The sequence below is a fragment of the Chaetomium strumarium genome (assembly GCF_033439665.1).
Source record: "Chaetomium strumarium strain CBS 333.67 chromosome Unknown B0T15scaffold_2, whole genome shotgun sequence".
Taxonomy (NCBI): domain Eukaryota; kingdom Fungi; phylum Ascomycota; class Sordariomycetes; order Sordariales; family Chaetomiaceae; genus Chaetomium; species Chaetomium strumarium.
The window spans coordinates 3,882,970-3,903,164 of record NW_026944430.1 but is presented as its reverse complement, the minus strand read 5'-3'; the positions used below and the strand labels follow the sequence as shown (position 1 = coordinate 3,903,164).

At 56.3% G+C, this 20,195-nt stretch overlaps 8 protein-coding genes across 8 annotated transcripts; 5 read left to right on the top strand and 3 right to left on the bottom strand.

Annotated features, from left to right (window-relative positions):
- Window positions 1-909: 909 nt before the first annotated feature.
- B0T15DRAFT_124016 (cyclin-like protein) lies at window positions 910-3,523 on the top strand. Its single transcript, XM_062861671.1, has 4 exons — window positions 910-1,125; window positions 1,312-2,472; window positions 2,544-3,083; window positions 3,138-3,523. Exons 1-4 carry the CDS (start codon window positions 1,114-1,116, stop codon window positions 3,432-3,434), a joined length of 2,010 nt encoding a protein of 669 aa, XP_062724738.1. The 5' UTR covers window positions 910-1,113; the 3' UTR covers window positions 3,435-3,523.
- Window positions 3,524-3,937: 414 nt separating this feature from the next.
- On the top strand, window positions 3,938-5,086 carry B0T15DRAFT_124065 (uncharacterized protein). The gene is made up of 2 exons (XM_062861673.1): window positions 3,938-4,361; window positions 4,423-5,086. Exons 1-2 carry the CDS (start codon window positions 4,053-4,055, stop codon window positions 4,897-4,899), a joined length of 786 nt encoding a protein of 261 aa, XP_062724737.1. The 5' UTR covers window positions 3,938-4,052; the 3' UTR covers window positions 4,900-5,086.
- On the top strand, window positions 5,087-7,692 carry B0T15DRAFT_124035 (mitochondrial carrier domain-containing protein). The gene is made up of 4 exons (XM_062861672.1): window positions 5,087-5,150; window positions 5,222-5,532; window positions 5,613-6,794; window positions 6,853-7,692. Exons 2-4 carry the CDS (start codon window positions 5,344-5,346, stop codon window positions 7,594-7,596), a joined length of 2,115 nt encoding a protein of 704 aa, XP_062724736.1. The 5' UTR covers window positions 5,087-5,150; window positions 5,222-5,343; the 3' UTR covers window positions 7,597-7,692.
- Window positions 7,693-8,580: 888 nt separating this feature from the next.
- Window positions 8,581-9,354, bottom strand: B0T15DRAFT_491500 (uncharacterized protein; the record flags this gene model as incomplete). The annotated part of the gene is made up of 1 exon (XM_062866785.1): window positions 8,581-9,354. One exon carries the CDS (start codon window positions 9,352-9,354, stop codon window positions 8,581-8,583), a length of 774 nt encoding a protein of 257 aa, XP_062724735.1.
- A 1,089-nt stretch (window positions 9,355-10,443) lies between these two features.
- B0T15DRAFT_123987 (uncharacterized protein) lies at window positions 10,444-11,665 on the top strand. The gene is made up of 2 exons (XM_062861670.1): window positions 10,444-10,706; window positions 10,773-11,665. The coding sequence occupies exons 1-2, from the start codon at window positions 10,559-10,561 to the stop codon at window positions 11,462-11,464; spliced, it is 840 nt and encodes a 279-aa protein (XP_062724734.1). The 5' UTR covers window positions 10,444-10,558; the 3' UTR covers window positions 11,465-11,665.
- A 71-nt stretch (window positions 11,666-11,736) lies between these two features.
- B0T15DRAFT_573020 (uncharacterized protein) lies at window positions 11,737-13,841 on the top strand (the record flags this gene model as incomplete). Its single annotated transcript, XM_062870916.1, has 5 exons — window positions 11,737-12,036; window positions 12,118-12,438; window positions 12,475-13,144; window positions 13,290-13,308; window positions 13,718-13,841. 5 exons carry the CDS (start codon window positions 11,737-11,739, stop codon window positions 13,839-13,841), a joined length of 1,434 nt encoding a protein of 477 aa, XP_062724733.1.
- Window positions 13,842-14,572: 731 nt separating this feature from the next.
- B0T15DRAFT_551325 (major facilitator superfamily domain-containing protein) lies at window positions 14,573-16,793 on the bottom strand (the record flags this gene model as incomplete). The annotated part of the gene is made up of 3 exons (XM_062870268.1): window positions 16,281-16,793; window positions 15,280-16,183; window positions 14,573-15,172 (listed from the first exon to the last, which is right to left on the bottom strand). The coding sequence occupies exons 1-3, from the start codon at window positions 16,442-16,444 to the stop codon at window positions 14,573-14,575; spliced, it is 1,668 nt and encodes a 555-aa protein (XP_062724732.1). The 5' UTR covers window positions 16,445-16,793.
- B0T15DRAFT_525761 (tryptophan synthase beta subunit-like PLP-dependent enzyme) lies at window positions 16,727-18,662 on the bottom strand. The gene is made up of 2 exons (XM_062868867.1): window positions 17,990-18,662; window positions 16,727-17,893 (listed from the first exon to the last, which is right to left on the bottom strand). Exons 1-2 carry the CDS (start codon window positions 18,175-18,177, stop codon window positions 17,035-17,037), a joined length of 1,047 nt encoding a protein of 348 aa, XP_062724731.1. The 5' UTR covers window positions 18,178-18,662; the 3' UTR covers window positions 16,727-17,034.
- Window positions 18,663-20,195: the final 1,533 nt, after the last annotated feature.

Genomic DNA, 20,195 nt, shown 5'->3' with positions numbered 1-20,195 from the left:
GGCGGCGACCGCAACCTACGATAGGTGATTTACAGGACATGAGGTACAGCACGCCGCCCAACTTTGAGAATCGCAAGTCGAAGGAGACTGGAATGTTTCTGCTGCAAAGGGAAAACTATTGGCTGTCGAAGTGACCCATTGGAGGCACGTGATGTCGCGTTAAATTGGTGTATCAAAGGGCTCGCTGACCGCGCGTGAGATGTCGGATTGATCTCTCAGCTTAATCACTGGTTGAAGCCACATTGGGCAATGTACTTCAAGGGTATTCTGTAGTTAACCTGTATAGACACTGGCGACACTCGAATTGTCGTTCATGGCGCGAAATATCAAAAGCGCAGCTCTGACGGAAATTCAGCTTGATGTATGAACTTCTTGAGTTGACGCGACTGACAGTCTGCCCCAGAATTGCTGGTAAGAGCGGGGTTACGTCATCGTAAGGGTAACAGCGGACGAATACGGCAGCGCAACCGCTGAGCAACCACTGACAGGGATGGCACGAACCACTTTGCCGCGAAATGCCTGGGTTGTTTACACTCGTCCTATCAAGACGTAAACAGAAAGCGCAGCGCAGGACTACTTGAAAAAGATTGGCCAACCGATTCCACACACCTTTGGCTTTCCTTTTGCAACTGCAACGGCCTGCAGAAGGTATCACTACCGCACGTCGATCGGTCATCCTTCCTCATGTATGCGATTCAGGGCTAGCTCCGACGCGCGCTGTTTCCACCCGCGTCAACCATTGCGAGCTGCGCTTAGTTCTGTCTTCTGCCGCAGGACTAGCTCACCTTGTCAACTTGACGCGCAGCATCTCGACTCGGCGAATCCAGAAGACGCCAGGACTGGCAATTAGAGGGAAGACAGTCTGCAGAATTGTTGGACCGTGTCTCGAGTATCCGGCCGCCCGCTTTTCGGCAATCCAAAGGCGGGGTGTGCCGCCGACATCATCGCCGCCTCCTCATAACTGGCCGCACGGCAGCTCAAGTCGCACCCTTCGCCGGCTGCCCAACAAAAATCCAATTTATTCATTTCACGCATGATCATTTGTTTCGAGCTTGACAGGCATATTCCCGCCAGCAGAGCCTAACAACATCATCTAAAGTGCAATCCGCCAAGATGGATGCAAAGGTACGCTTCCTATGTTGATTTTCTTTCCATCTCGTCCTCGCGCCCCGCTGTCCCTCGCACCCCACCTGGCCGGCGCTGTTCTGTCGACATCAATCATCATATTAAAACCCAAACCCGTCTACAATCCCATGCCTACAACACCGATGCTTTGTGCTTGCAGATTGGTCTAATTACGCACGCATACAGCACCAGCGTCCGTTGCGCGCCGTCGCCGCTATCGGTGACGAGAATAATCTGCCAACGAAACAGTCCATCCACAACGGTCACAAGTCAGCCGGCAATCTCAAAGCCAAGACCACCACTGGTGTGCTCAATGCCCCTCCAAAGCGCACTGCCTTTGGCGACGTGAGCAACACAGTTCGAGGCCGTGTTGGTGACCTTGCTGGCAAGCCCGTCAGCAAGGAGGCTATGAAGACCCGCACCAAGTCGACTACAGCACCCCTCAGCACTCGCGATACTCGACGTGAAGACAAGGAAAACAGACAGGGTGGCTCCAACGACAGTCGATCCCGAACTGGCGCTGTCTCCAAGGGCTCCAAGTATAATCAGGTCGCGCCGCTGCAGGCTGCCAATCCCGCTGTCCGCGGCACATCTCTAGCCCAGCCTCCGCTGCGAAACGGAGCGTCCAAGAAGACGGCCATCCATCAGGACCGACAGGAACCGAAGGTGAACGACCGTCCCGCCGGAGACTCCCCCGCCGACGATCTGGCGGCTATGGTAGTCAAACCAATCAAGAACCCGCGTCAATACAGGAGCCAGCCGCTGCTCCGAGCCGAACAGCAGAGCATCCGGCACACGCATAGTAGGTTTGCGGTCAAGCCGGATAACCTGGTCGAGGCCGAAAGCGAAGCCGATTTCGACGACAACGTGACGGAAGCGGCTTACGAGGACGCTCTTGAACAGTTGGCCCAGGACGTTGACGGTGCGGTGCGCGATGTCTTAGTTGAGGTTGAGCAAGGAAAGTACACGAGCATTTATGACGAAGACTATGAGAAGGAGATTCAATCCGCCGAAATCTTGGACCCTTCTCCTGCTAAGACATTTGTGGAGTTGTCTACTGCGCAGGAACTGGAGGAGTACTGGGACGAGGAAATCGAGCAGGAATACTACGAAGAGCAGGGCTATACCACCGCGCATTCGCTGAGGTCGCATGGCGATAACACCACCGGCGGCCCAACGACGATGCTTGCTCCGAGTATTACGGCAAGTGTCGAAGAAGAGCTCGAGATGGCCAAGCAATACGTGTTACAGCATCAAAACGAAGATGAGGTGGAGGACGAGGCCTGGGACGTCAGCATGGTTGCCGAGTACGGCGACGAGATCTTTGAATATATGCGTGACCTGGAGGTAGGATGCTCTCCCCCTGTTTCTCTGTTCCTGGCTCCTTCTTGGTTCCTCTTGCTGACTGCCCCTCGCAGGCCCAGATGCTCCCGAATCCTCACTACATGGACATCCAGACCGAGATCCAGTGGTCGATGCGCTCCGTGCTGATGGACTGGTTGGTTCAGGTACACCACCGGTTTGCCCTTCTGCCCGAGACGCTCTTCCTGACGGTCAACTACATCGACCGGTTCCTCTCGGTTAAGGTGGTCTCCCTGGGGAAGCTCCAGCTTGTCGGCGCCACTGCTCTCTTTGTAGCGGCCAAGTACGAGGAGATCAACTGTCCATCAGTTCAGGAAATTGTCTACATGGTAGATTCAGGCTACAGCGTCGATGAGATTCTCAAGGCTGAGCGTTTCATGCTGAGCATGTTGGGGTTTGAGCTGGGCTGGCCCGGTCCCATGAGCTTCCTTCGCCGCATCAGCAAGGCGGATGACTATGACCTGGACACCCGGACCTTGGCCAAGTACTTCTTGGAAATGACCATCATGGACGAGCGCTTTGTTAGCAGTCCTCCCAGCTATCTCGCTGCCGGAGCGCATTGCATCTCGCGTTTGTTCTTGGGCAAGGGAGATTGGGTAAGTGAGCCGCCTATCGATGCTAAGATGGAAGCTAACAAAGCTTTGTTCTAGAGTCTTGCCCACGTCCACTACTCTGGCTACACGTTCAGCCAACTCAAACCACTCGTCAAGATGCTGTACGAGTGCTGCCAATACCCCAGCAAGCACCATGGCGCTGTGTACGACAAGTACGCTGGTCCGAAATACAAGCAATCTTCGACTTTTGTTGAGGGAAAAATTGCCAGCGGGCTCACCCTGTCCCAGCTGTACGATGCTGCATTTTCGCAGCCAAGCACTCCATCCCTCCTCGGCGACGAAATCGGCCGTTCATTCCCGGCGTCCGACAACCCCGTCCCGATCAAGGCCTAAGCAGATCCGAGCCAGCGTCAAGCTGACATCATGCCTACGATCTTTTCACGAGTCTTTTCTTTTGCTGTATGCATTATACCAAGCACATCTCCGCTGGAGCATGCGTCACGATCCGGTCGGCGATCTTTTCCTTTGTATTTGGGCTGCTATGCCTTGCGTATTTTCTAATCTTCTTCGACTATGGCGGATCATCACGACAGCAACGTCTCTTACCTATGTTGTACCCGCACCCGTCGCTATGAACGGGCGCAAGGGATATCGAGACTGCTGCCGCTGTGCTCACCACCAACTGTTCTATGTGCATTGGACACCTTAGTCCACTGCACCCGGCTTCCACACATGGAAACATGCACGGAGAACGAGCTGGTTGTGTTGGGCGCTGGGTAACCCAGCATCTGGTGCTTACGTCTGCACGACGCACAAACTGCACCACAAAGAAAACGGTGATGAGCATCAAGGCAGCGATGAGCTCATGACGAACTAATGCGACTCACGACATTTTCTTTCCTTCTACATTACGATTCATAGCCTCGATCATCCACCTTTGCCGGGTTTCGAGAGCAACGGAATACATCAGTGTCTACAAGAGGGCAGGCGGCTTTTGTGGGAGGCGTTGGCATGAGGTACACCGGCAATCGGGTTAATGAGGTGCTGTCATGGCTGAAAGATGAAGCAAGGCATCTAGAGACATGGCAGCAACGGCGTCTTGGGGGGGAATTCGGCGTACGGGCACACCTCGGGGGATGCTCTATAGCAGACTACATGTATCGGTATACCGTGGTAATTTCACTTCGGGTCATGCTGGTGGCGGGATCTTTCTATTTCTATTTTTCTTCTCGTTTCTTTAGGGAAGGTTGGGAGATACTAGGCATGTCGGGGCGGTCAAGTGGCACTCCCGTCTGGCAGGGAGGACGGTTCTTCGGAGAGGTTCGTGATAAAAAGTTAGATGAAGAATTTCAACATGACAGTCTGACCTGGTGATGTCCAGATGATGTCCACGTGGTCCTGTCAAAAGCCTTGTCGATCTGGCCCCGACGGATCTTCAGGAACAAGCCGTTCTGTGGTTGGTGCGGTTACCTTGCCGCCACTTGCACCCCGGCATGTCCCCGGATCTCCCCGCAAGTTAACTGCCGTACCTATCCGTACACACACACACTACACACCGCAATACACAGTGCCTTCTACCTTCGTTGAGCCCAGTATTTCTCCGTCGTCCCTGACACCTCTCGGTCGGGTCCATGGATGCTTCTCACGGAGTGGGAATTACGTAAAGCCGGTGGTGAACCGCCGCACAGTATCGGGCCAACCCGGAGGGCTTCGGTCGGGAGCTGGGGGCGGGGTTTGCCGAAAGAAGTTCTCGGCTAATGTGCCCCTGGGCAGCCGCAACTGCCAAGATCCGCCCTGTCTGATGGGCCCCCACTGCAACCTCGGACCTGCGAAACCGGATTGGACGGGGCAAAGGTAAAAAAAAAAAGAGCAGCGTCCTTCACTCCGACGGACATCGTGGGCTTCGATCACGCTGTCTTCTCACCCCAGATCCACATTCTCCCCGAGTCCCTGCCTCCGGTCTCGTCGCTCCAGTAAAGCCAGCCTCCTGCTGCTTGGTGCGCATTGAGGGGAAGTCGTTGGCATTGTGCAAAAAAAGCGGTCGAACTCACATTCTCTTCGTTCGCGCCAAGCACACCGCGTGATACTTGTGGTTTTTTTCCCTCACTTGTTGGTCTCCTGCCGCTTACGCGACCCCGGGCTCCTCCCACCGCCCATTGACTCACTCAATTGTCTGGCAGTCGTTGAAGATTTCCCCGGGCAGTTTCCTGGCTACATCGCCAACGGCGTGGCGACATCATAACGTACCCCCCCCCTAGTAATTAATAAGTGCGCACATATCGCACATCTCTGCGGCAACACTATGTCGAAAGTCGCAACCGTTAAGGAGGCTGTTAAGGAGACGCTCGTGGGTTCGCAGGAGCCCACGCAGTTCTCGGCGCAGACCAAGGCGCGGTTCAACCGCCATGCTGTCAAGGACGCCGAGACTGGCGAGCTCTACCTGGGGCCAGAGCAGTTCATCGATGCGATTGCGCCGCCGCATGAAGACTACGTGAGTTCCTGGCTGCCTCGGCATGTCAGTCATCCCGATAGCCTCAAATGACTAACGCGCGCGTGTTCGTCGAGACACAGCACAAAATCAAGCGGGAGCAGTACTCGATCCTGTTTCGCGTCGCCGACCGAACGAACAAGGGCAAGCTGACCCTTGCCGACTGGGCGTACTTTGAGAACATTCTGAACAAGCCCGATGCCGAATATGAGATCGCATTCCGCCTCTTTGACGTCGAGAGGCTCGGCACCGTAAAATATGAAGACTTCCGTAGGCTGTACGAGTTGAACAAGGGGCCCGATAGCATCCCGTTCGACTGGGACTGCGAATGGGCGAAGCTGTACATCGGCAGCAAGACAAAGCGGCACAACATGGACTATCACCAATTCTCGCAGATGCTCCGCGGTTTACAGGGGGAGCGAGTCCGGCAAGCCTTCCAGCGGTTTGACGTGGACGGTGACGGATACATCGAGCCCGAGGAGTTTGCGCTTATCATCCGACAGACCGCAAAGCACAAGCTCTCGGACCACCTGTTGGACAATCTGCACACGCTGTGCAATATCGCGCAAGGGAGCAAGGTGTCGTATGCCAACGTCCGGGCTTTCCTGAACATGATCAACGAAATGGATTTGGTGGAGCTCATCGTTAGACGCGCGTGCTCCAAGAGTAAGGATGGCCGGATCACAAGGTCCGAGTTCCTCCAGCAGGCCGCCAAGACGACTCGGTTCTCGCTCTTCACGCCCATGGAAGCCGACATCCTGTTCCACTTCGCCAGCCTCGATGAGCCCTCTGGGCGCCTCGGCCTCCGAGATTTCACAAAGGTGCTCGACGCCACATGGCGGCGGCGCGACGAAGAGGACGACAGCCGTGTTGCCGTCGAAGTCAAGTCCAGGGCCGCGCAGTTTCTTGCGCAGAGCATTGAGTCGGCGTACAACTTCGGCCTCGGCAGCATTGCGGGTGCCTTCGGTGCCTTCATGGTGTACCCGATCGACCTAGTCAAGACCCGGATGCAGAATCAGCGTGGTGCGAACCCCGGCCAAAGGCTGTACAACAACTCGATCGACTGCTTCAAGAAGGTGGTCCGCAACGAGGGATTCAGGGGCCTGTACTCAGGTGTTCTTCCGCAGCTTGTCGGTGTCGCGCCGGAGAAAGCCATCAAGTTGACCGTGAACGACCTTGTTCGTGGGTGGTTCACCGATAAGCAGGGCAGGATCTGGTGGGGCTATGAACTCCTTGCGGGTGGTGCCGCTGGCGGTTGCCAAGTCGTATGTTTCTTCTGTCCAAAAGGTGCGCACTGAACCAGGCTAATAGACTGTTGTGCAGGTCTTCACCAATCCCCTGGAAATCGTCAAGATTCGCCTCCAGGTTCAAGGCGAGGTTGCCAAGAGCGTGGAGGGCGCACCGAAGCGGTCCGCCATGTGGATTGTCAAGAACCTGGGTCTTGTCGGTCTGTACAAGGGTGCGTCGGCGTGCCTGCTCCGTGATGTGCCGTTCTCCGCCATCTACTTCCCCACATACTCGCACCTGAAGAAGGACCTCTTTGGCGAATCCCAAACCAAGAAACTCGGCGTCCTCCAGCTCCTCACGGCCGGCGCCATCGCGGGCATGCCGGCAGCGTACCTCACCACGCCATGCGACGTTATCAAGACCCGTCTCCAAGTCGAAGCACGTAAGGGCGACACGCAATACACGGGCTTGCGGCACGCCGCCAAGACAATCTGGAAGGAGGAGGGTTTCCGGGCGTTCTTCAAGGGTGGTCCCGCGCGTATTTTCCGGTCGTCACCGCAGTTCGGCTTCACGCTCGCGGCGTACGAGTTGCTCCAGAACCTGCTTCCCTCTCCGGGGAAGAAGGCTGATGCGAAGTTGGCGTCGAGTGTGGCCGGTGGCGTGGCGGGGGCCGTATCCACGCTCAAGGAGAAGGCAGGCGGCGACACCCCCTTCTACCGGTCACGCAACGCGCTCAAGATCCTTCTCGACTTGGACGAGCATTTTGGAAAGACGCCGCTTGGGCCGAATGCGCACGGCTGGAAGACGTTGCCTGGTTGGATGGGCGGGAAGGCAGCATAAGGAGGGCTCTTATTAAAAAGGCCACTGGTAGTGGTGCACCGAGGTCGCATTAAAGCTCGGCCGGATGAATGGACCCTCGGCAGTTGGCGATGGGATGATCGACCGGACAGGTGGATCTCGGCCTGGCACATGCACAACATCCAAATGCGGCTCGCCATCCAATGCACGGCGCCGTCATTTAGCCTTTCGTTATGATTTCTTGGGTTTCACAGCGGCAGGGGTTACATACAGCCCGATCACACCTGCATCAACATCGAACGATGGAGCCGGGGGGTGGCCAGACAACCATCTTCCGGATACAGACCATTTGCATTGCATGCACATCGGCAGCAGGCGTTACGGGTAATATTTGGGGTGGCAATGTTGCTCTCAGTTTCTTTTTTTGTTTCTTTTGTCTCAGTTCCCATTTTCTCTACTTTTGATTTTGCTGCTATCTTTGACCAAACTTGGCTGGGATGGAAAAGGGAAGAACGATAATGACTACCGATGGATGGTCCTTCAATTCTCTGTAACTAAGGTATCCAGATGAGTTGCGCCTTTCTTTCTGCTTCCGTCTAAAAAGGGGCCTGGGTAGAGAAACTAGTGGGAAGGCGCATAGACACCGTACACACACACACACACACACACAACACACACACACAAGATACACCCAAAACATACAGGACAGGGGCTAGAGGTAGATGGCAGCACATTGACGTGTTTTTAAGCAAGTTTGCCGCAGTTCTGTGAGATGATGAGTTCTTTTTGCTGTGTGGTCTTCCATCTGAGCTTGTGCTGTGCTGTGCCTTTACCTTCTGTTCTCTCCTCTTACACTCACTCCTAACTTTGTGTCTACTAGGGCTCATTATTCAAACATTCGGCCATACCTCCGCAGACCATATTAAGGCAGACAACGTCCCGTTCCATCACCTCCCCCCCTTCCCCTTCATCCCTTCCATTATCACCTAGTCTGTTCCGCTAGCCTATTCTTTACCCTGCTCATAACTAAACCAAGGCCGTCGTCGAACCTCTCCGGTCACCATCCACGTCGCCCTCCTCTTGATCCATACTAGTCATCCTCTTAGTCAACCACTTGACATACCCCTCCAGGCCGCCGCCCACCACCACCATCCCCACAACCCGCACCCGCCTTACCCCGCGGACCCCTTCAAAAAGCCGCAACACATCCGCTCCTCTCCCTCCTTCCCTTTCTCCTTCTCCTTCCACAACCCCTGAGTGACCGTCCATGCCCATGGAGGAGGAGAAGGAGGAGGAGGAGGAGAATGCCCCGCTCCACAAATCGAGGGTGAGCTCCTGCGCGTGACTGAACGCCGCGCTGACCTGGCTGCGGTTCCATGGGGGTGGCGGCGCGGCGGCGTCGATGCGTACACGGAGGTTCCACTTCCTGATTAGCTTTGTCCACTTGCTGCTGCTGCTGCTTGGGATTCCTAAAGTTTTAGACGACCGGTACACGGCATGGTGGTGGAAGTGAAGCAGGGTCGGTGCGGCGGCGACTGTCAGGAGGGCCGGGTGCGCGGTGAAGGTGTTGAGCGTGTAGAGCAGTGGGGTGGCTTCCCGGTTGGTTTGGCGGTTGACTAGGAGGATTTGGGTGTGTATGGTGGGCTTTTCTTCCGGGCTTGGAGAGTACGGGTGGGCGCAGCGGTAGATGGGCTGTTGCCTTTCCGGGGGCGGCGGGGGTGGGAGGACGAGGAGATGGGTGTAGATGTCTAGGCGGAGTTCGAGAGGCAGAGTGAGGAAGGTTGGTCGGTCGCGGGGCATTTCGGTTTGATTGTGGGATGAAATGAATGGGTAACGATACTAGGTCTTGCTGGGCAAAGAAGGCTACTACTAATAAATAATAAGGCTTTATTAATGGGCTTCAGAGCTGGATGAGGTGGTCAAGGAAGAGATAAAAGGGGGAAGAAACAGACGGGACAGGACATCAACGGGCTCGAGAAGGCCATGGTTATCTAATAATGCTCCAGTTATCAGAGAGGTTGGTCCATCATTTTATCAGCTAGTCCAGATCACCACCCAGAAGCGGTGAGAAGTCCAAGGGTCCCTCAATGGTTTGCTCTAACTATCCGGGGTCGATCATGACGTAGCTCGAATCAGGAAACACCGTCTTCCCCCAGAATGGTCCTCATTTGACGCTTCTGGAAGCTGGAGCGTTAGCGAACTGAGACCCAGTAATAGCAGTGACCGGTCAGGTTCGAACATGTGCTGCGATTGGTGTCCACACCGACGCCGAATGTCCCGTCTGGTCGGGGTCCCTCGGTACATATGTAGTGCGATGTGACGGTGCTCGGCAGGCGCAGAGCTCCATGCATATCCGAGCCAGGTCCCGGAACTGAGACAGGTCCGAGCGCGAGTGCGATTTGTTCATGATGTGATTGTCTACACTTAGCTCCGTGTAAGAGAGGTTGTATACTCAGCTTATATGTATTGGATCATAGGGTAGCTGGTCGCGATTGCAAGGGTTACCGGCGCTGCTGTCTGCTATGCGCCTTGGGGGCTTATATACGCCTCGGGCCGATAAGCGAGCGATTCCCGGTTCATCCTATGGTGAATCCTATATACCTACTACCGGCTTCCATATCAACAGCAGTAATAATCCTGCTGAACTGTTAGTCGTTCCTGATGCTCGTATCACCCAATACTACAGAGATCGCCATATGATGTTGTCCACCTGGTCACGTTGGAATGTTCAAGTTCGGGTGAAAGACTGGAACTGTTCCCCAGACCCACACTGAAGGAAAGTCCCTAGCACTAGCCAGATTGGGACTAGTGAGCTTACTGACACCATGCGCAGCAGCGTCGGAGATGGCGTCAGTTCCACTTTGCCGTTTTGGGAACCACCTACATTCATACGGTAACCGCCGCGGTCAGCTTCCTCAACTCCCGGACTGTCGCTGCGAACCTCCATTCATTTAATCCCTTCAAGGCTGTTCTCCACTAGCCACTCCTTTCACACACACTCGTGATGACTTTCCTCGAATTCCTGTCGGCCTTGTTTGGCGTCACGTACTTCGCAGCGTGGTCGGTGAGCTTTTACCCGCAGGCCATCCTCAACTTCCGGCGCAAAACAACATCGGGGACCACCGTCGACTTCCCGCTGGTCAATACTCTGGGTAGGCGGATACACACTACAGCACTTTTCTCGAGATGCCAATGACTGATGTCCACTCCCATGACAGGCTTCGCCGCCTACCTGGTCTCCACTGCAGCATTCTATTACTCGCCCCTGATCCGGGCCCAGTATGCCGCTCGCTACAAGGGGCTTACCCCGACGGTGCAGTTCAACGACGTCGCCTTTGCTGCCCATGGACTGCTCCTGTGCATTGTCACCACATCCCAGTATTTTTACTCCCGGGCATGGGGGTTCACTCCCAGCTTCGGCAACAGGCCCAGCCGCTTCATCCTCGGCGTCTTCTTCGGCTGCGTAGTTGGTGTGGGCGCCGTCATCTCTATCGTGCTCGCCTCGACAGAGCGCGACAGTACTCGCGAGGCCGTCAGCTCGTGGGTCTGGCTGGACGCCATCTATGCCATCTCGTACGTGAAGCTAATCATCACCATCATCAAATACACGCCCCAAGTCATGTTCAACTACCGCAACCGGTCCACCAGAGGCTGGAGCATCATGGCGATCCTGCTCGACTTCTCCGGCGGCATCTTGAGCATCGCTCAGCAGTCCATCGACAGCTATCTCCAGCGCGACTGGTCCGGCATTACGGGCAACCCCGTGAAGTTCGCCCTTGGCAATGTCTCCATGTTTTACGACTTGATCTTCATGACGCAACACTATGTGCTCTACCGCGGCACCGATGGGAAGCCGGAGGAGGGCGACTCGCTCCTCCAGGGCGCGGACGAGGAGCGCCGAATCGATTGATGTTCGGCAAGGATCCCATCTGGCTGCGCATTCCAAACTCCATGGTAATAGACTTGACATGGCAATCGCAACCCGCTGGTGCGAGGTGACGGCAGCCACGACGCGCCATATTCCGTGGTCTCGCCTCCAGGAAAGGATGCAGGACTTTTGTTCCTCGACACCTCCGTCAACTTCGCCATTCCACGCAAACACCACTCTCATACCAATTTCATCTCTTCCGCCCATTTACTCATTAGTGACTGCATCTCGTTACTCTCTTACATCTCTGCATGATGTCGACCTGGCCTGAGCAACTCGCCTTTCCAGGAGCCGAGGTACTGCATCATTACCTCAGCCCTGAAGGAAAGGACACCTTCACCTTGGAGGACGCTGCTTGGCCCAATGTCCAAAGTCACTCGACTCTACCACTGCACGTTGTCCAAGTCTGCGCCGTGGCCATTCACCGTGATGAGCTCGAATTGACCGAAGAAGAACGGAATGGCCCTATTCCCGTCCGCAAGATCCCCGGCTACGAGTTTTCTGGCTATGTCGTCTCCGCTGCTCCGGACTCGCCCCTGTCTCCCGGGACAGAGGTCTAGTACGTTTTTTTTTTCATTCGCCTCGCGTCTGCGGGGCCGAACTAATGTCTCGTAAGTGGCAGGACATGTTTTCAGCGTTTCGGCAACGCTCGTACCTTCACGGTCGCGAGACTGCACAACATGGCGGCTAAACCGAAAAGCATGACCTGGGAGCAGAGCGCAACTGTACCCATCGGCTTTGTTACTGCCTACTCGGCGCTCTTTCGCTGGGGCCTCCTCCGGGAACCTGGGGACGGGGAATGGGGCTGGCCGAAGTGGGATGCGGGTTGGAACGTATGGACGAGCCTGCTGATCACAGGGGCCGCGACACCCGTCGGTGTGTGGGCCATCCAGCTGGCGCGGCTTGCGAGAGTGGGCAGGATCGCCGCGACTTGCGACGCCAAAGACATGGACCTGGTCCGCCGCCTCGGTGCCCTTGAAGTTTATGACTAGAAGACGGAAGAAGGCAGCCTGAGGAAGTGGGACCAGCCCGGGTTCTCGGCCGTTCTCGATCTCATGGGCGGCGAGACATTGACTCGGACCTGGAGGCTTGTCGCCGCAGACGGAAAGATCATTAGCTTGGCCGAGAACGCGGACGAGGCGAAGCCAGATCTCGTGGAACCGCGCATCAAACACGCCCCTAACATCGCTATGATGAGGAAGTCCGGATGGATGCTTAAACTCTGTGCACGGCTTGCAGATCGCGGGCTGTTGCAGCCTGTCTGCGACCCCGAGGATGTATTTGAGATTGGGTACTACGACAAAGCTCTGGAGAAGCTTCGCAACCATACGCGCGGCCAAGTTGTGCTGCAGGTAGACCCGGAGCCTCCTCTCCAGCTGATCAAAGACCTCGATCTGTACGGCGACAAAAGTCTGCTCCGCCAGGCCGACTTCAACGATAAAAATATCGAACAAGCATCCTTGGCAGACGAGCCACTCGAGGCGTTTGAGTTTTCAAGGTGGCTCTTGACCGCGGGATCGAACGATCCAAGCCTGCCGCAAACTATGGTCTTGAGAAAGACCAAGTCAAGCGAGACCAAAGACCAGGACTCGCTCAAAAGGCCACTGGGATACATGAGCGCCGACAAGACATGCGCTGATGCGTATGGGGGAGGTGATGATAGTGAGTAAAAGGAAGGAAAGAAATGCAATAGCCCGCACATTGAGTTGGCTCCGCAGAGAGGGTTGCTTTGGCCGATCAGGGGACGGATTATTTTATTTATAGCCTAGGAAGCCGGGTAGTGTTCTCTTATGTTTTCGGCTTTCAGACATCGAGAAGAGACCGGGGTGAGTCTAGCCCTTACATTCAGTTGCTCTTCCTTCTACTTTCAGCGGTGAAGCAATCTACGTGAAGTACCAGATGAGGGACCCCGTTGGAAGGGCTTTGGTTGGGGTGTTGATCGTAGAAGAGTGTAAAGTGCTCGGGGGACGCAGTCAAGGGACCTGCTGAAAATGAAGCAAAGCCCGGACTGCATCATAGAACAGTAAGGTAGTTACCTACCTTAGATAACCACAAGACTGGGTCTTCACCGGCAGCTGTCTGTCGAAGTAGAAGTGGGGGAGGGCAGTAGACTCAAATTCTCAACCCGGACAAAAAGGGTATACCTGCCGGATGATGCTAGTCACGCCATGCCGCCTATCCAAGTATACTAGGTAGCTGAATCTACTATAGTCAAAAAAAAAAAAAAAAAAAAAGCCAAAACGCCCACGAGGCCGGCGAGACGATAGCGCAACAGCATTGTCGCCCGCCCGACGCCTCGGTCCCGACACGCCGTCCCAGCGATGGCGTAGCAGCACTGTCGCTGTCGAAGAAGTATTGAGAGATCCCATTTTTTCCCTTTCCTTTCTTTCTTTCCCGTCTAGCACATGGTAAACAAGACAGTCGTTGTGACTCCCTCTTCTCTTCGGCAATGCGACAGCGTATCAAAAACACGGATGGGGTATCATTTCGTCAAAAAGCAGAGCAGAGAAAAAACGAAAACGAAACAACGCCAAAAAACAGGAATAGTGAAGAGAAGAGGAAGAAAAAAAAACAAGACAATCGGGCCCTGTACTGCTGCCTCTCCTTTTTGTGTGTGTGTGTGTGTCTGTGTGTGCGTGTATCCCAGATCAGCCGGGCTGAGCCGGGGGTGCGATAGCGTAAGAGCATTGTCGCGTTTCTCCGGCCTTCAATCTTCCCAGAAGACCGTTCCTTCCCATGCTTGTATGTACCCAGCGATGGCGCAGCGGCACTGTCGCTGTCGAGGATGTCCCAGCCTCGGTTCGAGTGGTATCGGTGGTTTGATCGAGAAGGCTTCTGGTAGAACCCGGATCTGGATGTTACCGATGTGTTTCTTTTTGTTTCCCTTCCCCCTTTTTTTGTTGTTGGAATGGTTTGCGAGGATTAATGCATCTTAACGAGCGTCTAAGAAGTGAAGTTATTTGAGGGACAGGACATGTCACCTTGTCCCTCGAAGGAGTTCACGGCGGGCCCTGGCAGTGGTAGTTTAGCAAGCAGCTTGGACTGCAAGCTCAACCCGCCCCTCCTCCGGTCCGTTCCCACCCGCTCTTATTAGACTCTCGGGGAGCCTTCGGACCGCTTGTTCCACCACATCCGACCAAAGCCACGCTGGTGAACCTCTCGGCGGGCGGCGCCGTCCTGGAATTCGTCGGCATCCACGGCCGAGCTGCCGCTGCTGCCCGAGATCTTCTGGCTCGGCTCGTTGCCGAAGATCTGGAGTAGCACAGTCATGGCAAGGCTACTGGCAATGCTCATGCAGAGGATCCCGATCATGGCGAAGTTGCTCTTCCGGTACTGGTGCGGGCCCTTGGCGGCGTCCTCGGGCCAGCCCGTGTACAGGGCGTAGGTGGTCGTGATGCTGCCGAGGTTGCCGAGGCCCGAGACCAGCGCAGAGGCGGCGGCGACGCCGACCTCGCGGTGGCGGCGCTGGAAGATCTCGTTGGTCCAGGTCATGCAGATCGGGACGGTCGGTCCGAGGCCGAAGCCCACCATCAGCAGGCCGCCGTACCGGGCCCAGGGGTTGGACAGCGCGAAGGTGACGGTGAGCAGGCCGGCAATCTGGATGCACACGGCGGCGGAGAAGAAGAGGGCGCGGTGCCGGTGAAATCGGTCGGAAATCGGCGTGACCAGGAGAATCGCACAGAAGTCCATCTGCGGGTGCGGTCAGCATTGTTTTCTTTTTTTCTTTCTACTTTTTCTTTCTTTTCTTCTTTTTTTTCTTCATCCAGCAGGACAGAACAGAAAGACTGCACACTCACCATCCAGATGGGCGCGAACAGCAGACTGATCTGAATGCCGGTAAACCTGGGGTTGATAGCCGAGATGATGACGTTCCCGTACAGCTGCGTGCCAATGCCGACGCCGACAACGCCGAAGTACATGAGCACCAGGGGCCACAGCCGCCAGTCGATCAGCACGTGCCACAGATCCGTCAGGTTCCACGGCCGCGCGTGGTAGACCCGCCTCAGGTCGTGGTAGTGCACGACCGCGTCCTCGCCCGTCAGCGCCTCGGGGGTCGACGGCAGCCAAGCCGAGTACCAGCTGCGCGGCCTGGCCTCGCCCGGCGCAAGGGGGCGGTCGGGCAGCCACCAGAGCAGCGAGACGCCCAGCACGACGCCGGACAGGCCGTAGACCAGAAACATCCAGCGGAAGCCGACCAGGCCGCGCAGCCCGTCCATCTTCTGGAAGCCGGCCGACACCAGGCCCACGACGGCGGCCGAGACCTGCGACGCGGTGAAGTACATGCCGATGCGCTTGCCCGTGCGGCTCGGCGGGTAGAACAGCGTCAGGTAGTAGGCCATGCCGGGCCACATGCCCGCCGTGACGACGCCGAGCAGGAAGCGGAGCAGCTTGACGCTCCAGGCGTCGTGCACGGCCGCGAAGCAGGCGCCGACGACGCCGACGGCGATCACGATGCGCGCCATCCACACGCGCGGCGACAGCTTGCTCATGACCAGGTTGGACGGCAGGTCGAAGAGCACGTACGAGACGTAGAACAGCGCCAGCGCCGTCGACGTGTCGCGCGCCGACAGCCGCAGCACCGACGCGAGGTCGTGCCTGGCCGCCGCGTTCATCGTCTGCGCGATGCCGATGTTGGACCGGATCGCCGACGAGAGGAAGTACAGCGCCCAGAAGGCCGGGATGATGCGCAGGTCGAGTTTTCTGTTCGGGCTTAGTGAGCTTTTTTTCTACTAACTTACTACTGCAGCTACATTGGCGAGTTGTGAGAAGAAATTATTGAGAGGCATATATCACACACCTGTACACTTCTTCGACTCGCTCGATATCATATTCCTGGATGGGTACCCGATTGCCAACACCCTGACCCTCTCCATCTGGGCGAGCTGTGCTGTCAGGAGTGCTGAGAACTTGCGGGTTCTTGTCGTCGGCCTGGGCCGGACGCTGGCCGTCGTCGTCAACCATACTGGGACTGAGAAGCAATGGAGGTGCGTGCTAATAGCCCTTTCTGGTCACGATCTAGATCCAAGTCTACGCGGGTGTGCTGGTTGCGAGAGTATTTTTGGGCGTTAATGATGGTAAGAGAGGGTGAATTGGGAGTTGGAATTCAGCTCAAGTTTTCATCTGAACGTCAATTATAAAGTGTGAGTGTGGGCCGACCTCGGACGAGAGTGGAGGAGCCGCCGGCGCCGCGGCGCCCGGAGTTGTTGAGCAGCCGTTGAGTGGTTGAGACTAGAGTAGCCAATTGCAAGAACTGAATGCCGGGTAGAAACTTCGATGGAAACCGGAACAAACTACGGTTCCTGAATCCAAGAGCCAGGACACTGGATTAGGGAATGCTGAACTCGAAATTGTTGTTTGGAAGTTCTGTCGTTCCAAGGCTAAGATCTATCGAGTTGATTCACTTGAGTGAGCCAGCTCCTTCCTGTTCAGATCGCTCCGATAACCCATAGCAAGGTGCCAGCTACACAACCACCAGTTTCATCAATTTCAAGTTGGATAGTGATCTCAACAGAGTAAGGTAGGTATGGATACCTCTCAAAACTAGTCAGACCCTATTCCAACGCGGAGTACGCATTCAGCGCAAGCTGACCCCCCAAATGGGCATACAGCACGTTGCTCCCCGCCGGAATTTCCCCCTTCCTGATCATGTCAATCATCCCCGCCAGGCTCTTTCCCTCATACACAGGATCCGTGATGAACGCCTCCGTGCGCGCTCCGAACTTGATCGCCTCGATCGTCTGCTCGTCCGGGATGCCGTACGTCCCCGCATGGTAGCGGTCGTCCAGGATGATGTCCGCCTCCGTGATGTCGCCCTCGTCCAACCCAATCTTCGCCGCGGTCATCTTCGCGATCCTCAACACCTGCTCAAACGTCTGCTTCACCTTGGCCGACGCATCGATCCCCACCACCCTCCGCTTCCGCGACCCCAGCTTCTTCTGCGCCAGCTTGAACCCGGCAACCATCCCGGCCATGGTCGACCCGGTCACGGCGCACACGACCACGGTGTCGAAGAACACGCCCAGCTCCCGCTCCTGCTGCTCCACCTCCAACGCCCACCGCGCAAACCCCAGCCCGCCCAGCGGGTGGTCCGACGCGCCCGCGGGAATGTAGTACGGCTTCTTGCCCCGGGCCGCCAGCTCGTCCCGCAGCCTGGCCAGCGTCTGCTTGTGCTCGATGCCGAAGGCCGACGGGTCCAGCCGCACGTCGGCGCCCATCAGCCGCGACAGCTGGATGTTGCCGACCCGCTCGTAGCCCGGGTCGTGCCAGTCGACCCAGTGCTCCTGCACGAGCGCGACGCCCAGCCCCAGCTTGGCCGCCGCCGCCGCCACCTGCCGCGTATGGTTCGACTGCACGCCGCCGATGCTCACCAGCGTGTCGCATCCCTGCGCGAGGGCCTCTGCGACCAGGTATCTAGAATCACACCCCGGGCAGGACGGGGCGGGGAGGGTTACTGACAGGTTACCTAAGTACCTAAGGAAAGCTCCTAGCTCATCGTCCATTACTTACTCGAGCTTTCGTGTCTTGTTGCCCCCGTAGGCCAGGCCCGAGTTGCAGTCCTCGCGCTTGGCGTAGACGTTCACCTGCCCACCGAGCGCCTGCGAGATGCGGGGAAGGTGTTGGATTGGAGAGGGGCCGAACGTGAGGACCTCGCGCGGGATGCCCGCGAAGGGTTCGGGAAGCTGGACAGCCGACATTTTCGGGTGGTGTAGGTAGCGCGAATGCTGAGGTGATCCAACAAGGCAGAGACGGTTTGTTTGTAGAGGAATGGGGGAAGGGCCTATAAGCGTGCCGGCGGGCAGCCCCTGACGTTTAATATAAGCACCTCGGGGTAGGTAAGCCCCTTCGGCCGGTCGCCCGTGGTCATCTACCGCCTACAATGGGCCCCTCTTTCCCCATTGTTGTTGTCTTACTCCGCACATGCGTGGGATGCGAACTTCGGGGTGGTAGCGGTAGCGGTCTTGGTCAGTGGAGATAGCGGGTCTTGAGCCCGCCGTCATAGATAAGGGAGGATTGTACTAGTAGTTATATGGCTTGGCGACCGATCCCGGAAGAAAGGCAGACGCAAGTGAGGACATTGACGTGAAAGACGTCACTCAGCGCGCAAGGGTGAGCACAGAGAGAGGAACGAGATTGAGGTAAGGAAGAATAGGCGGAAAACAGCGTTGTAAGCAAGGTGTGAACAACAACATGTGACCCTGACATGTGTAAGCCGTACCCCATTCTCTGTGCCGCAGCGCCCATAATCATTAATCGTCCAGACCCGAAACGGCACGAATGTGCAGTAATCCGGGGTAAAGATGTTGGGGGTGGGTTAGTGGGCGCGTATTCCGTACGTCGTCCTCCGTTTGCACAAGGCGCGAGCATCTTAGCCCTTGGAATCTGATGCCTAGTTTAGGTACTCAAGCACTGAGGACATCTGCGACTCAGCCGTCCCCAATACAATCCTTCAGTTGTCTTGAGGACTGGGAACCTAGGACTGGCGACTTGCCTTGGGCTTCTCACAGACGTTGTGTTTGCGCAGTTCCTACCTCACTTCATCAGACCCGGTTAACAGGCTGGCCGGGCAATAATGACCAATGTCGGGTAGCCCGCTGAGACCACCGAGACCGTTGAGGGCCTCTGCGATCATCGGCCTTTGCCAGGCGATGCAGGGAGGACCAGGTAGCCTCTCAGGGAGAAGAACCGTCAAAAGCTAACACGGGCCCCGAAAGACTTCTCTTGAGCGGATGCGTTACGGAGGAACTTGTGAAGCTAAAAACGACCGGTGACACATCTGCAAGCGCAGACCCCGGTCGTATCGGGAGGACTCATCGGTGTGCACGGCTCTAATTCCCAGACAATGCTCATTCTCAGCCCTCCCTATCCATGCTGTGTGGTGAGATGTGTTGTTGAGGCTCGTGTGACTAGGCCTAGTCGAGTCAGAGAGGACAATGTGGCAAAGTAGGTCTCTTCTTGTTGGCCTGTGGAGTGGTGGCTATATGTGAAGTCGCGAATAGATTAGGGCAGAGTCGAGGAGTGTAAGGCGACCCGTTGCAGGCAGGTGGCCCATCCCTCCACACTGTCGATTGGGTTACTAAGGCTCATGATGGCCGTTAGGAATTTCACCTTATTGCTGGGGTGCCGCGCGCTTCGAAGTTTAAACCTCCAGTAGCCAACGAGCCAGGTAGGCTGCCTGGTCGGGTTTACGGTCGCAGATACGGCTGCTCGGTTTGCCCGAAGAGGCCGCGCGACAGTACGCGGCATTAGACCGACAAAGTAGCCGGGCTCAAGAGACCTTGATCGTGACCACTGAGGTGTGCAATGCGAATCGACAACACGGGCCGACAGAACCACGGCAGAGCCGGAGCCGGGTAACCTTTCACTCACTGGCCATGTGAGTCATGTTCACAGTTTGCGTGGCTGCCTCACTGTTACGACATGTCAGTCCCCGTTGGCTCCGCCGAGTCACTCTAGCTGCCTGCTCCCAGCAAAGGTACTAAAGAGCTAGCATGCGCGCGCATGCTTCTAATCCGGGTTGATGGGCTGTTGGGTTGAAACGGTATATGTCGTTTCGACATTCGGGGTCATCAGTGCATCACCTGATGTTGCGAAGCCAAATGACGCCTGATTAACTAAGCGTTGGGTGGATTCTACCACGTGACCTCACCGTTTCCTCGCTGCACCCCACCGGCATAAACACGCAAGTGGTCCCACTTTGGGCTGAACAAACTCA

Coding starts and splice junctions, on each gene's coding strand:
- B0T15DRAFT_124016 (XM_062861671.1), top strand. Junction 2,473..2,543: donor AATATATGCGTGACCTGGAG/GTAGGATGCTCT, acceptor TGCCCCTCGCAG/GCCCAGATGCTCCCGAATCC. Junction 3,084..3,137: donor TCTTGGGCAAGGGAGATTGG/GTAAGTGAGCCG, acceptor GCTTTGTTCTAG/AGTCTTGCCCACGTCCACTA.
- B0T15DRAFT_124065 (XM_062861673.1), top strand. CDS start 4,053: ATGAGGTACACCGGCAATCGGGTTAATGAGGTGCTGTCATGGCTGAAA. Junction 4,362..4,422: donor GAGGACGGTTCTTCGGAGAG/GTTCGTGATAAA, acceptor GGTGATGTCCAG/ATGATGTCCACGTGGTCCTG.
- B0T15DRAFT_124035 (XM_062861672.1), top strand. CDS start 5,344: ATGTCGAAAGTCGCAACCGTTAAGGAGGCTGTTAAGGAGACGCTCGTG. Junction 5,533..5,612: donor CGCCGCCGCATGAAGACTAC/GTGAGTTCCTGG, acceptor GTCGAGACACAG/CACAAAATCAAGCGGGAGCA. Junction 6,795..6,852: donor CCGCTGGCGGTTGCCAAGTC/GTATGTTTCTTC, acceptor ACTGTTGTGCAG/GTCTTCACCAATCCCCTGGA.
- B0T15DRAFT_123987 (XM_062861670.1), top strand. CDS start 10,559: ATGACTTTCCTCGAATTCCTGTCGGCCTTGTTTGGCGTCACGTACTTC. Junction 10,707..10,772: donor CCCGCTGGTCAATACTCTGG/GTAGGCGGATAC, acceptor CTCCCATGACAG/GCTTCGCCGCCTACCTGGTC.
- B0T15DRAFT_525761 (XM_062868867.1), bottom strand. CDS start 18,177: ATGTCGGCTGTCCAGCTTCCCGAACCCTTCGCGGGCATCCCGCGCGAG. Junction 17,894..17,989: donor AACAAGACACGAAAGCTCGA/GTAAGTAATGGA, acceptor GTGTGATTCTAG/ATACCTGGTCGCAGAGGCCC.